This window comes from Fukomys damarensis, unplaced genomic scaffold (genome assembly GCF_012274545.1).
Source record: "Fukomys damarensis isolate Sample0158 unplaced genomic scaffold, DMR_v1.0_HiC HiC_scaffold_21, whole genome shotgun sequence".
Lineage (NCBI taxonomy): Eukaryota > Metazoa > Chordata > Mammalia > Rodentia > Bathyergidae > Fukomys > Fukomys damarensis.
Genome location: NW_022900933.1, coordinates 16,536,163 through 16,550,247, shown reverse-complemented (window position 1 = coordinate 16,550,247; position 14,085 = coordinate 16,536,163). Strand labels below are relative to the sequence as shown.

Here is a 14,085-nt window from a genome sequence, read left to right as displayed (position 1 = left end):
CGTCAAGCTCCCGCCGTTCCCCTCACTGCCGCCAGGTGGCGCACTGAACGCCGAACGCCCCGCAGCTGCGCGGAGCGAGGCGGGCTACACCCAGCAGGGGGCGCTCCGGCCGGTCCCTGAACTGCCTGGCGGCCAAAGGGAGCGCTTGCGTTAGTTCGGAAAGACCGCCCAGTCCACGCACAGCTTTAACGTCAAGCCAAACGCGTGTGACCCTCCTTTGTCATCACCTGTCCCACCATGGGTGGCGGCGCCTTTTAGCCAGTGGCACCTCTGCCACTACAATTTGGGACCTGCAATTACTGCTGACAGCCAGGGAGTTGGGAAACACAAGTTTAAGGCTTGCTGTAGGGGATCCCTGCCCCGGAAAGGGGTTATGTACTCCGAAGGCCACTAGATGGCCGTCCTCGGTGCTCTCGAGTGCACAGATTGGGTTGCGAAGAGGCTACCCAGGCCTTCCTCCAGGCCTGGCTCCGTTGCGCTGTGTGTAGGTAGCTCTCCCTCCTCAAAGCAGCTTGCCCATCCTGAAGGGCATCTGCCCAGCCCTTCACCTTACCCATCAGTTCCATTTTCTGCAGCAAAACGTTCACATACTCACACCAAGAAGGATAAGTAGATTATGAGGTCTGGCTTGATTTTTGCCACAAATGAAGTGAATATTGTTGTTTGTTTTCTGTGGCACTGGGCTGTGGAACTCAAGGCCTTCTAACTGAGCTATATCTCTGACCTGTTTATTTATTTAGACAGAGTCTTGCTAAATTGCCCAGGCGGGGCACAACTTACAATCCTGCCTCAGCTTCCTGAAGTGCTGGAATTACAGGTGTGTGCCACCCCACCCGGCTGCAAATGAGTTTTAATGCCAAACTTAATGTGAAAGAACTTTCCATCTTCAGCCCAGCTTGGATTAGGGGTTCTGGATAGGGCTCTCAGCACCTTGGGGAAGCTGACAAAGGGGTTCAGGTGCCCAATTCTGCTCTGGGGCCTGTAAACAGAATCATTTTTCTAGGTTTCCTAATTTGGGGGAATGAATAGCTGGTGTGTAGATAAGACTTTCCACACAGATATTTTCCCAGGGGAGCTCATGCTAGCTGGTCGTTCAAACCAAGAGTCATCTGACCCTTAGTTATAGGTTCCTGCAACGCCAGGCTTTCCTCGAAGACCAGATGCTGCTCCGATTTAGGGAGGAAACCTGGGCAGCCAATACAGTCTCATTTCAGGACAGCTGGTAGGGAAGTTGTGGCAATGGAGGACAGTGGACAAGCGATCAGAATTAACCCTAACTGTGCTCCACATGGACCTTTCTCTCCCTTCCTGGGAGCCACCAGCACATGTGCAGCTCTGAGTCTACACAAAGCCTTGGGGCCAGCCAGTCCTGAACTGGAATTCCCAGCTCTTAAAACCACTATGTGCAGGGCTGGGGATTGAGCTCAGTGGTTCCACTGCCTGCCTTGTAAGTGCAAGGTCCGGAGTTCGATCTTTGGTACCAAAACACAACAGCAACAACAAAACGGCTACGTGCAGCTGGGGATGTAGCTCAGTGGTGGAGGACTTGCCTAGCATGTGTAAGGCCCTGGATTCCAACCCCAGCACTGAAAAAAAAAAATAATTGCTTTGTGATTTCAGGCAAGTTACTTGGCTTCTCTTAGTCTCTACAATCAGCAACAGCGACAAAAATACAGATGGCCCTCTGTATCTACAGGGCTGAGCATCTACGGGAGTCGACCCACTGCAGATTGAAAAATCTTTTTTTTTTTAATTCTGTCTGGTAGGCCTGGTGGTGCACACCTATAATCGTAGCACTCTGGGAGGCTAAAGCAGGAGAATTGCAAGTTTGAACCCAGCCTGGGCAATTTAGCAAGATCCTGTCTTAAAACACAAGAAAGGGCTGAGAATATAGCTCAGTGTGAAAGCTCTGCGGTCAATTCCCAGTACTAAAAAAATTGTGTCTGTGTTGAATAATGTACAGTTTCTTATCATTATCCTCTAAGCAACACAGTATAACAACTGTTAACATTTGTATCATGTCAGGTTTTTTTCGTATTTTTGTGAGACAGACTTTCACTATGTAGAACTTGCCATGAGTCCAGGTTGGCCTTGGGCTCACTATGTAGCCAAAGCTGGCCTCAAACTTGCAGCAATCCTGTACACTTTAAATTGTTTCTGGAAAAAATAAAAATAAAAACAAAATTGTTTCTGGATTATTTATGATACCTAACATGACCAGACATGGTGGTGCACACCTGTAACCCCAGCATTCCGGATCACCACAAATTCGAGGCCAGCCTGGGCTACATAGTGGGTTCAAGGCTAGCCTGAACTGCAGAGACCCTGTCTCAAAAATCCAAAATAGGGCTGGGGATTTAGCTCAGTGGTTCCAGCACTTGCCTCGCAAGCACAAGGACCTGAGTTCCATCCCTGGTACAAAAATAAATAAATAAATAAAAATCCAAAATAAAAAGTATACAGGAGAATACATATTCTTACATATTCTGTACAAACACTATACTTTCTTTTTTCTTTTCTTTTCTATGCCGGGGGTCAAACCCAGACCTCACACATGCTGGGCAAATGCTCTACTACTAAGCAGTATCATGAGCCTTTTTTTTTTTTTTTTTTTTTTTTGGTACCAGGGATCAAACTCAGGGCCCTGTGCTTTCGAGACAGGTGCAGCACCACTGAGCCAAATCCCCTGCCCAGAGTCATTATTTTTTTTTTCCTTGAGACAGGGTCACCTTATTTATTTGATGCTTTTCTGCTTATTTGAGACAGGGTCTCACTGTGTAGTTGAGAACTCACTATGTAGCCCAGGCTGGTCTGGAACTCACAGCGATCCTCCTGTCTCAGATCCTCCTGTTTCAGCCTCCCAAATGCTAGGATTACAGGTGTGTGCCACCACGCCCAGCTTGGGCTATTATTTTTTGCAAGGGGCTCAAGCATGCCTGGGCTCAGGAAGTCTGGAACCCATCTTCTCAGAGAGAGGGCTGACTTCATTTCAGAGTTGTTTTGAAGATTAAATGAAGCAAGCAAAAGTCCCTAAAAATCAGTGCTTGTCATACAGAAGGTGCTCATCTGCTTCAGTAGAGACACAGGAGATCTATGGTGCTACCTGTCTCCCTAGCCAACTCCACAGGTCTAGACTGACAAATAACAACAAATCTAAGGGAAGATGAAAGGGCAGGGCTTCCCCTGCCCCAGTGATAAGGATTGAGCCCAGGGCCTCACATTTGCTAGGAAATGGCTCTACCACTGAGCCACACCCTCAACCTTGGGGCGTTAATGTTTTAATATACAGAGCTTCTAGTTTTCCCACCTTGTGAGGAGGGCCAAACACCTGCTCTGAAAATGCTTCCCTCCTTTCTAATATCATCTGGGGCCTGGAGGTTCAAATGCAAAGGAACACGAATGCAGATCCACTCCCAGTGAACAATCAGGCTCAGAAACTGTGACCAAACCAGGTCTGCAAAACAGGTGCACACCTGTGATCCAGCAACCAGGAGACTGAGGCTGGAGGATCATCATGAGTTTGAGGCTACTCTGTACTGATAGTATGAATGCAAGGCCAGCCTGAACTACTTAGCAAGACTGTCTCTAGCCTGGCATGGTGGTGCATACATACTCCCAGCACTCGGGGGAGGCTGAGGCAGGAGGATTGCTGTGAGTTCAAGACCAGCCTGGGCTACATAGTGAGTTCCAGGTCAGTGTCGACTACACAGTGAGACCCTGTCTCAAAAAAAAAAAAAAAAAAAGACTGTCTCAGAGATAGAGAGAGAAGCTGGGGCCAGAGCTGGAGGGCACTGCCCAGTCTGCCACTGCCTTTGTGACCATGTACACATCTGTTAACTTTCCTGTCCTCCCTGCTCCTCATCTGCCCTGAAATATCACTTTCTGGTAGGTCTGCTGGGCAGCCATGCCCAGGGCTCCTCCTGTCCCTGCATCCTCACATGGTTCCCACTCACTGTCTCCCATCCTAGCAGCCCCACCAGAAGTGCCCAGGGCTCTTCCCCCGAGGTCCTTCCAGGATTGTCCCTCTGAAGGAGGTAATCATGCACAATAGCTGCTGCTTGCACATTCTGGCCTCCTTGCTACCCCAAACTCTGCCTTCTGTTCTACATGCCATTGGATTTGGCTTTATCGGTCATGTGGCATCATGCGTCTCTCTCACCGAGCATCTTGCCTCTCCTCTGGCTCAGAGTTGATGAATCTGGGCTCCTTGCTGGCGTAATGTAACTTTCCCTAGCCACTCTGCACCTTAGACACCACATTACAGCACACTCCTTCCAGCCCCGCTCCAGGCTGGGCCTCGCTGTAGCCTCTGGTGTCCACTAGGGGGCAGCTCCAGGCAGCAACCTCGCCCAATCCTGTCAGGTTATTTCCTTCCCCACAACTACCCCACCCTCTTCCATTTCCATTAGCCCACTGTAAAAACCCCATCCTGATCAGTCCGTTTACAGTGACTGTGCGCAGAATTGTCTGGAGAAATTTGAGACACATGGATGGAGCTAACACACTCCACACAGACTGAGTAGGATGGCTGAGCCTGAGCCACACAGTTTCTTTTTGTTTGTTTGTTTGTTTGTTTGTTTCCTAAAAAGCCACCCTGGAGATGCCAATAAGCATCCTGGGCTGAGATTTTGCAGACCCTCTTCCACTCAGACACCTCCTTTAACTTCTGGAGATAACTTCCTAACACTTTACAAGGCAAAGTCTGAGCGGTAGTAGTCAGAGAGTCCAGACCTCACCTTCCCCTACACACAGCGCTCCTCAGAGGGGCAAGTTGGCTGGGTTCACTTTGCATGACCATTGCCCTGCAATGTTTGCACTTTTATAATAAGTATGACTACTCTCAGAAAAACCCAACAAGAGGACATGTATACACTATGACATAATCTTATAATTCTAATAACAAGTGAGACCCACAGAGGAAATAAAATTGGTCTAGAAACCCATTTCTCAAGTCCCAGGGCTGACGTCTGGCAGGGGCCTCTAGAACCTCATGTCCTGACATTTGGGGTTTTTTTTTTCTTAGTTTTGTGAGACAGGGTCTCCCTATATAGTCCAGGCCAGCTTTGAACTTTTGACCCTCTTGCCTCAGACTCCCAAGTGCTGGGATTACAGGCATGTGCTACAGTGCCCAGGTGGAATGCCATACCCTGATATTTGATTCATAAAGAAAACCATGCCTGAGTCCATCATGGGGACTTGCGATCTTTTCTTTCCCCACCAGTGACCCATCCCACACCATCTCCCTGTCAGCTGCAGTTGAGCCATTTGCTCTGGTTATCACGGTCTACACAGAGAGGTAATGGATTACCTCGCCGGATCTGCTGGCATCAAGTATGGGGTTGCAGCCTTGTCTACTATGATTTCACCTCTCAGTCCCTCAGCGTCCTCCTTCAGAAAATGGGTCTGAGCTGGGCGTGGTGGCGCACACCTGTAATCCCAGAACTCAGGAGGCTGAGGCAGGAGGATCGCTGTGATTTGGACCAGTGTGGGCTACACAGTGAGTTCCAGAGCAGAGCAGTCTGAACTACATAGTGAGACACTGTCTCAAAAAAAGAAAAGAAAAAGAAAAGAAAATGGGTCTGAGAGCGACACCTGACTCACCTGATGCTGACAGGATGAACCAACACACAGTGCTTAGTCTCTGGGGCAGTGGTAATAACTGCCAGTGATCACAATGCTGTCACGAAGTTAGCAGTCCAGAAAAATATTATGATTATTTTACAAAGTTCAGGCTCAGCGTTTGGCTTTCTGGCAGTGAAACAAAGATGGAGAGCAGCGGTGTCCACTTTCATGTGTACCGTGTGCTTTCTCATTAGATGTTAGACCGCAGGGCTCTGAAATGTGTGGGGTTGACTTGGCTTGGCCCAGCAGGGTGTCCACCAAGGGCAGCCTGAGCTGGTGAGGGGAGGTGAGCTTTATGAAGCCCCCCCCGGGAGGGGTCCCCCTCTTTCTTTCACCAGTGAGAAAGCTGAGGCCCAGAGGTGGGAAGTGGCCTGGGCCTGTGCTGTCAGAGCCAGGAGGACATGATAAGGAAAGGGCAGTACGCTGGACAGAGTATGCCAGAGCCCAAAAGGGCTTTCATCTGACTTCTGTCCGCAGGCCTCAGGTCCCCACCCTGTACACGGAACCAAGGTCTGAGCTCAGGAGGCCTCTGAGGACTCTGCGGAACCCACACAAACTATCTCCGCTAGGAAACGGAAGACACTGGTCACCACTGGAGGGCTGCTGGCCGTAAGGGGACAGGGAGGCTAATTTTTTACCCTTTTAAACTCATGTACATGAATTTGCACATTCAAAAAAGCTTTGTTGTAAGTGTGGTTTGGGGTTTTTTAAAGAATAGCATCTGGTACTCAATTGTTTTGCTCCCCCCCACCCCCACACACCTTGAAGTAATAATAATTGAACTCAGGGCTTTCAAACTGAGTTATATCCCCAACCCTTTTTATTTTGATTTTGAGACAGAGTCTTGCTAAATTGCCCAGGCTGGTCTCAAATTTGTAATCTTCCTGCCTCAGCCTCCTTAGTAGCTGGGGTTACAGGCATACACAACTGTAGATTTGATCATTTTTATAAAGTTATGATAGCGTACATGAAGCCTGGGTTCAATCCCCACCCTGTTCCCACAGAGAAGTTATGATACAGGACCTTCCTTCCGACTTTACCTCAGTGTCAAATCAAAGCAAGGCTTCAACCCCAAGAGGCAGGTGGTGGAAGGGTGGGCTTTAGATTCAGACATGGGTTCAAGACTTGTAACCTCTTCTTCCAACTGTGTGGCCTTGGGCAAGTTGCTGTGCCTCCGTTTCCTCAGTTCTACAAGGAGGCTGTGGGCTTGAGGTGTCAGTCAAAGGAGCAGTGCTTGCCTAGCACATGCAAGGCCCTGGGTTCTATCTCCAGCACTGCATAGATAGATGGATAGATAGATAGACAGACAGACAGACAGAATAGGGCGAGTGGTCCCAAGCCCACTAGCTGGTTAAGGAGATCAGAGCTGAATCCAAGTGAGCAGGGGCAGGCACCACTGTACACATAGGGCTCACTGCCTCTGCACAAGAGGCAGGGGCCCCTGTCACCCCGGGGTATAGGTGAGGATAAGGAGCACTGGGAGGGGAAGTCCGGCCATGAACCCAGGCAATCTGGCTGTAGAATTAGTGCCCACAACTCCTGCACCCCCTGTGCGTGTGGCGTATTTAGGACAATACCTGTCACGTGACAACGCCCTGGACGTCATAGCTGGGATTGTTACCGATACAAACAAGGATCTCCCCAGACTGTTACACACTTTGGAACAGGACCATTGATCCTCACAAACCTTCTGGGGACAGCATACAGTGCCCAAGAGTCTGAAAGACTCTTGCCTCAATTCTCTCACGCCCGCAAATCCCACAGTCTACCTGCGCAGACCCAGGCCAATGAACAATCACTCCTTATTCCACAGCCCAGCTCCTCCGCGCTGGTTCCGGTGGCTTCCAATTCCTCCCTTTAGACAGCCCCAGGCAACTTAAGGAAGTGCTGGAGCTTTTGTAGCAGTGCAGTTACAGCTGAGGGAAAGTCTTTCCCAAATCCCCACCTCACCCATCACCACCACAGCCAAACAGACTTCAGACGGCCCCGCACCACAGACCAGTTGTTCCTTCTCACAGGCAGTGCTCCAGTGTGAGGGCTGCCCACGGGGCGCCTCATCAGCTTCCACCCCACCACAGCCATTGGTGACGGCCAGCGTGGTGCTAACGAAGGCCAGGCAGGGATTGCTGCCACTCACTGACCGGGTGGATGGGGCCTCGGCTTATGAGCACACACCCACGACACTCACGTTCACACAATGCAGGACACCCAACTCCCCCAACTAGAACCCATTTGGGTGAGGGGGGAGAATTCCAGGCCACCCTGGATAATGCACCAAACATAATCTGCTTATGAATAATTGAGCTTATTGTTAGTGTCGATGTCTAAAGGCTTGGGCTGAAATTCCAAATGGATTTCTTAGGAGAGGGAGGCCCTTGGGAAAAGCAGCTCCTGGATTCATTTCCCATTCTGCAGTATTCACTGAAAGGGATGGAGCAACCAGCATACCTTCCCGGGTTCCTTCTCCAGGCACCCCAGCCCCGCCCAGCCCACCTCACACCTGGAGACAGAGGACCTCAACCTGGGGGGAGGGAGTGAGCAAAGCGGTTTCAAGAAGTCAGCACTCAGTTGGTCACGGTGGTGCAAATTTGTAAATTCCTGCACTCTGGGAGGCTGAGGCAGGAAGACACCAAGTTTGAGCCCAGCCTAGGCAATTTAGTGATTTGGTGAGACCCTGTTTCAAAATAAAAAACAAAAAAGGGCGAGAGTTCAATCCCTAATATACGAAAAAGAAGATGTGGGAGGAAGAGGAGAGAAGGGAAGAAGTAGTCAGCACTCTCCAGCCGCAGCAGTGAACCAACCTCTGGACCACCTCAAGGGAACAGCTGTATTTAAGGCCACAATCCAGCTGAAGTCACTCCAGATCTGGAGATCCTCCCACGCCACACACTGACGCTGCCAGGGAGGCCCTACCCAGAAGCCACCAGACTTCAGACTGTCCCAGAGAAGTGACTCAGCAGGCCCTACTGCTGCGGTGCCTACCACAGCAGACACCGTGGCAGTCCGGACAGTGGCTGGTGTGCCACATACCTGCTTAGGAGAGAAGGGGCTCAGCGAGCCACCTCTGGGCACATGTCCCAGGCCACTCCCAGCCAGGGCACGGGGCAGGGCTGCAGCTGGATGGGTGATGAAAAGCAGGAAGAAGGGGGCAAGATCTTCCTGGTGGGGAGGGGAGTAGGGGAAGGGAAACAGACCGGGCTAGAAGTCACCTTCCTCTTTGCACAGTCACCAAAGCACTTCTTGCAGTGGAACAGTCATCTGCCATGACAGATACCCTGCCCAGGACCCACCTGAACTCCCCGTCAACAGCAAGTACCCTCCGTGTGACTCGCTCCTCAGACAGACTATTCTGCCCCAGCAGGCAGGACACATCTGTTAAGCCACTGTCCACCTTCTGTGCCCACCTCATGTGGTCGGTGTGGAGCAAATGACTGTTACCTTAAATGCATGGTTCTTCCTGAGTCCATGATCATGGGCAAGCATGTGCTTGCGGCAGGGGGTGGAAGGCAGGGTCATGGGTACCTGGGGCCCTGAAGAGGTAGGTGTCCCTGAGGGGTTCGGGCTCTTACCTGTATTCTGTCTTCTGGCAGCTCCGTTTTCATGGCTAGCATTTCCCGGGCATAGACATCTGGGTAGTGGGCCTCATTGAAAGCCTTCTCCAGCTCCTCTAGCTGGTAGGAAGTAAAGATTGTCCTGAGGGAGCGAGATTGGAAACTCAGAACCCGAACACTGAAAAAGCCCATCTCAGAGAGTCTCAGAGAGGACTGAATGGCCCTCTCCCATGCCTCTGGATGGATACCACACTTGGGCTGGCCCAGCACAACGAACACAATCTCTCCCCCCTCTTCCCTCCCTCTCTCTCTCACTTTGCAGGGACATAATTTCAGCCCTCGGTGACATATCACACTGAGAACAATTCTGGGGGAGAGGGTGCTAAGCAGGAAATTTCAGAAGACTGGAGAAAGCCCCTCTTCTCCTCCCAAGCATGGACAGGAGGCCTTAGATAAATACCCCAACCCCACCCGCCAGCCTCCGGGCTCCTGGAAACGACTAGTCAATTTCAAACCCCACTCAAACTTTGAAGATTTACCATAAAGCCAAAAGCAGCCTCAACTCACTGTTTGTACAGCAGAGAACAGACTCCCACCCCCTCCATCGATCCCGCACTCCCTCCTCACCAGCCCTCTGCCACCACCCAGACCACCACCTTCCTCTGGTCTCCTCCTTGTTCAAAAGGTGAAAGCCTCCCAGACTATCCCACAGGTGATTCAGCTAGGCACTGGGCGGGGTCCCCATTCAAGCCACCCTGCCCCCCACAGAGCACTTCATATTGACCTATTTTGTATCGTAAACCGCTTGAAAGATCAGCAAAAGCTACATTCACAGGATCGGAAGCAGCTCAGTGGTAGAGCGCTTGCCTGGCATCCTGAAGGCTCTGGTCTCAATTCCCAGAAGAAAAAAAAATAAACAAAACATTTTATTTTCTCACCCTCAGAAACTGTGCAAATAAGTATGTTCCAATAATAAAATTTCACCGTCAATATCAGGGAGTTCTTCAACTCCCTTTCTCCAATAAATTGCTAAACAGACCCAGGGATTTAGCTCAGTGGTTTGCAAGCACAAGGTCCCTAGTTCCACCCCCAGTACCAAAAAAAACATTTTTAAATAAACTGCCAAACATCCACTTACAGACATGAACTCTTCCCTTTTCAGACCGTAATTTCACCAGACTTTAGGCGACCTTTACGCTGTGCCCCCATCAACAAACCAACCAGCGGTATGACAAGTGGCACATCCCTTGCTTGGTCTCCTGGGACCTTGACTGTGGAGGCAGCGTAGTGTGCTCTCTGCTGCTGTGCCCTAACCCTCCCCCAACATAAGGAAGAAACACAGTGTCAGCCCCACATGCCACATGTCCCCGGCGCTGGTATCCACTTCCTATCACGGGGATGGGCGGACCAGAGAGATCACGCTCTTCACAAAAAACAGCTGATTGGAGTCAAAATCGGCTTTCCTGTTCTCTCAAGGGGGATCTGTGGAATTCTGATGTACACAGTCAATGCTTCCGAATTTTGAAAATCTGCTGCTTTCTAAGCATTCTCCTGCCACTTGCCAAAGGGCTCTTGAACAGATCATCAAAATGAACAATCAAAATACGCAAATCCTTTTCAAAACCAGGGAAACTGAGGCACACAGGTAGTGTGGCCTGGCCAAGGTCAGTCTCCATTCACTATAAAACAAAAACAAATCTCGAATCCCCCCCAAACTTCCCATATACCCAAACCAGAGCTGGGCCACATGTTGATGAGGTGTTTTCCTCCACCCCATGTGACCCACACTCTGCTCCAGGCTTGGGCGGAACCCTTGTATTAGCCCTCAGAGGGGCCGAGCACTCGGTAAAGAACCAACTCTCCGGAACATCACTATGGCTGCTCCATCCCCACCCTGCTCAACCCTGCAGTCCTGGTTAGATCCACCTCGCCAGATTCCAGGGTCTCTTACTCAAAACTCCATGGGAGAGAAGCTCAGGAAGATGTATTTTTTACTAGTTAAATGCTACACCAATGGACCGGGATGTAGCTCAGTGTTAGATCACTTCATGAGACCCTGGGTTTGATGCTCACTCAGCACCACAAAAATAAAATAAAATTTAAATTAAAAAAACCAGCTATCTGTAGCCATTCTCCTTTCTGATAATCCACCCCATTTGTGCACCAGGGATAGACAGAAACTGGAGGTGGTTCATTCTCTGCTGGGGATGAGTTGCTATTCTGTGCCCCACCCACCCAATTAATCCACCAAAGCCCCTAAAGTTTTCTTTGGCAGATGAGCACCTCAGGCATGAGGTCACCAGCTCCAAGTGCCATACAGTGAGATGTCCTGATGCTATTCCACATCTGGGATTTGGGGATGCTTTTTCCAGGGCACTCCATGCTAGGAGAACCCTCCCACCTATTCTACCCTGTTTCAGTCGCAGGACCCTCCCTACACTTCCTGTTTCTGCTTGGGGAGGGTGACACTTTATCTGCCCAGGGACCAGCAGAAGAGTGTGAATAAGAAGTGTTTTTGCCTGCGTTGTGGTGCATGCCTGTAATCCCAGCACTTGGGAGGTTGAGGCAGGAGGATCGCTGCGAGTTCAAGACCAGCCTGGGCTACACAGTGAGTTCCAGGTCAGTCTCAACTACATAGTGAGACCCTGTCTCAAAAAAACCAAACCAACAACAAAAAAAGTGCTTTTGTGAATATCTGTTGAATGAGTGAACATAAAAAAGGAACAGGACTAATAAGATGTTTCCATTTAAAATATAAAACAAAACAAACGGAACTGAAGTAAATGAAGGGAAGGAACCAAAGTCCCCCAGAAACCAAGCCCAAGTTCACCTTCCTTCAAGCCAGAACCTGTAGGGGACAGGGAGTTCTGTTCCTGTAGGGGACAGGGAAGGACTGTTCTTTTAAAAAGAAAACGGTGGAGTTTCTGAAGGGTAAGGAGGAGAGACGCAGAAAAGCACCAAGAGAGGGGGTGCAAAGGCACTGAGTGAAAACTGGGGAGAGAGGAGAATGTGGCCGCGGGGAGCCAAGAGCACCCCACTGGGGAACTGTCGGAGACTCTGTGGCGCCCCCACCCGGGTTGGGGCAGACAGAGGTGGGAAAAAAGCCCCTCGGGCAGCCCTAGCAGAAAAGCAGGCAGTGTTTTGCTTCTTGTTCCTTTCTTTCCTTAAAAACCTCCTCATGAATTTACACAGGAAACGAGTAGCAGGGGTGCTGATGAAGAAGGAAATGAGGGAGGATCTAGGGGCACCGGGCTAGGGAAGGGTGAATTACTCTTCGGGACATACCTCTGGACACCTATGGAATTTAACGTTCCGCAAGCAATGTCTATTTAAAGACAGGTTAGCAACTCTCGCGCTTTAGACTGCACTCCAGAGCAACCCACCGCACTCGAGCTATGGCTGGCAGGAACACCCAGCTCACCTCCCACGCTCCCTATGACAGATCAGGAAACTGAGGCTCACGAAAGGGAAGCGATCCTCTCAGAAGCACAAAGAGAAAGAGCAAAGGCCAAGAGAAAATATTCCAACAGTGCCGACATCACTAAATCTTTGGGGAAAAGTAGGAGCACAAACTTGGGTGTTGGCAGCAAGGACGGGGGGCCGTGGGGGCGAATTGGGACTGGGGGAGGCAGAGGGCTAGGGACCGGCTCCGGCTGGAGGTAGAAGCCGATCTGCCCTCGGCCAGGTCCGCATGGCTCTCGGAAAGTACAGACACAGGGACCAGGGGCCGCCAACCCCTTTCACGCTATGATTTGGCCCGGGTTGGGGGCCTCACCTTTCCCGGGCCGAACGACGCCGCTGCTCTCGAGGCCACTCTACCCTCCACAAGCCGCTGGACGCCGGGTCTGCGGCCGGGTGCAGACCAGGACCGCACGCCTGCGGTCTGCGAACACAGGGTCCGCGTGACCGAGCCGGAGCTGGGACCGCAGGAGGGTTGCAGCTGGATGGGCTGCAGCTGTAAGGAAAAGCGCCGCGGGGGCCTTACCTGTGTCGCCGCTTCTTCCGTTTCTTGGTTTGGTTTAGAGCCGATTTGGACATTTTTCGGTCACTGGAGGAAACATCTTCAGAATCTGAAAAGCGGGCGGAGGGACAGCGGCAGAATGGGGATCGCGCTCCACTGCGCCTCCCCGAGCGGCACTGCCTTTCGGTCTCCCCGCAAGCGCCCCCGGAACCCTGGCGGCCGACCCCATCCCGCAGCCCGTCCTGGCCCCAACCGCGGTGGCCCCTGAAATTTTAAATAATTTCTCTGGGAGAGAAGCAAAGGCCCCGGCGCACGTGGGGGCGGGCTCAGGGAGTCGCGGGGACCCCCGGGGTGCTCCAGGCTCGGCGCCTGCCCTGAGCCTGCAGTCCCGGCGTCCCTGGCCCGGAGGTTGGTCCCAAGGGGAGAAGAAGCCCTGTCGGGGGGAACTGGGCTTCGGAAAGGGCGAGGAGCTGCCGGGCCACGGTCCTTTTCGCGGTGCCCATACAATGCGCTCCCGCTGGAGGCCCCGGAGCCTGCGACGCTCCAATTTTCGTTGCCCTTCCAAATGAAAACAATAATAATGAAAAGAAACGAAAAATTGGGGTGTTGCCGAGAGCGGACAAGAATCGATGAGCCGAGAGGTCCAGGACACATCTCCAAGAAAGTGTCCGGGGAGTCCGTGGCCAGGTCATCAGGGGCCGGAAGCCTGCGAAGCGCCGGGATCCGATTCACTGTGGCGCTCGTAGGATTGGGTGGCGGCCACTGCAGCTGCCTGGTGGTCTGGCTTTTCGAGTTCGTAGGGGTAAAAAATAAACCCCAGATGAGCAATGCGGAGAGTTGGAATAAAGAAAGGAGAAGGAAGGAAAACGACAACTTTGGACACCAGGCTTGGGGCCAGAGGCGGCGCCCGCTTCCAGGACCGCCCGCGCGTGGGCCGCATCGGGCTCCGGG

At 51.5% G+C, this 14,085-nt stretch overlaps 1 protein-coding gene across 1 annotated transcript in view; it reads right to left on the bottom strand.

Moving 5' to 3' along the window:
- Vsx2 (visual system homeobox 2) overlaps positions 1-14,085 on the bottom strand; it is an 18,893-nt gene that overhangs the window by 3,886 nt on the left and 922 nt on the right. The window contains exons 2-4 of the mRNA XM_010645639.2: positions 13,508-13,914; positions 13,159-13,398; positions 9,192-9,315 (exon numbers count right to left, since the gene is read on the bottom strand). Of these exons, the coding sequence (XP_010643941.1) occupies positions 9,192-9,315; positions 13,159-13,398; positions 13,508-13,914 (771 nt within the window). The remainder of the gene's footprint in view (positions 1-9,191; positions 9,316-13,158; positions 13,399-13,507; positions 13,915-14,085) is intronic.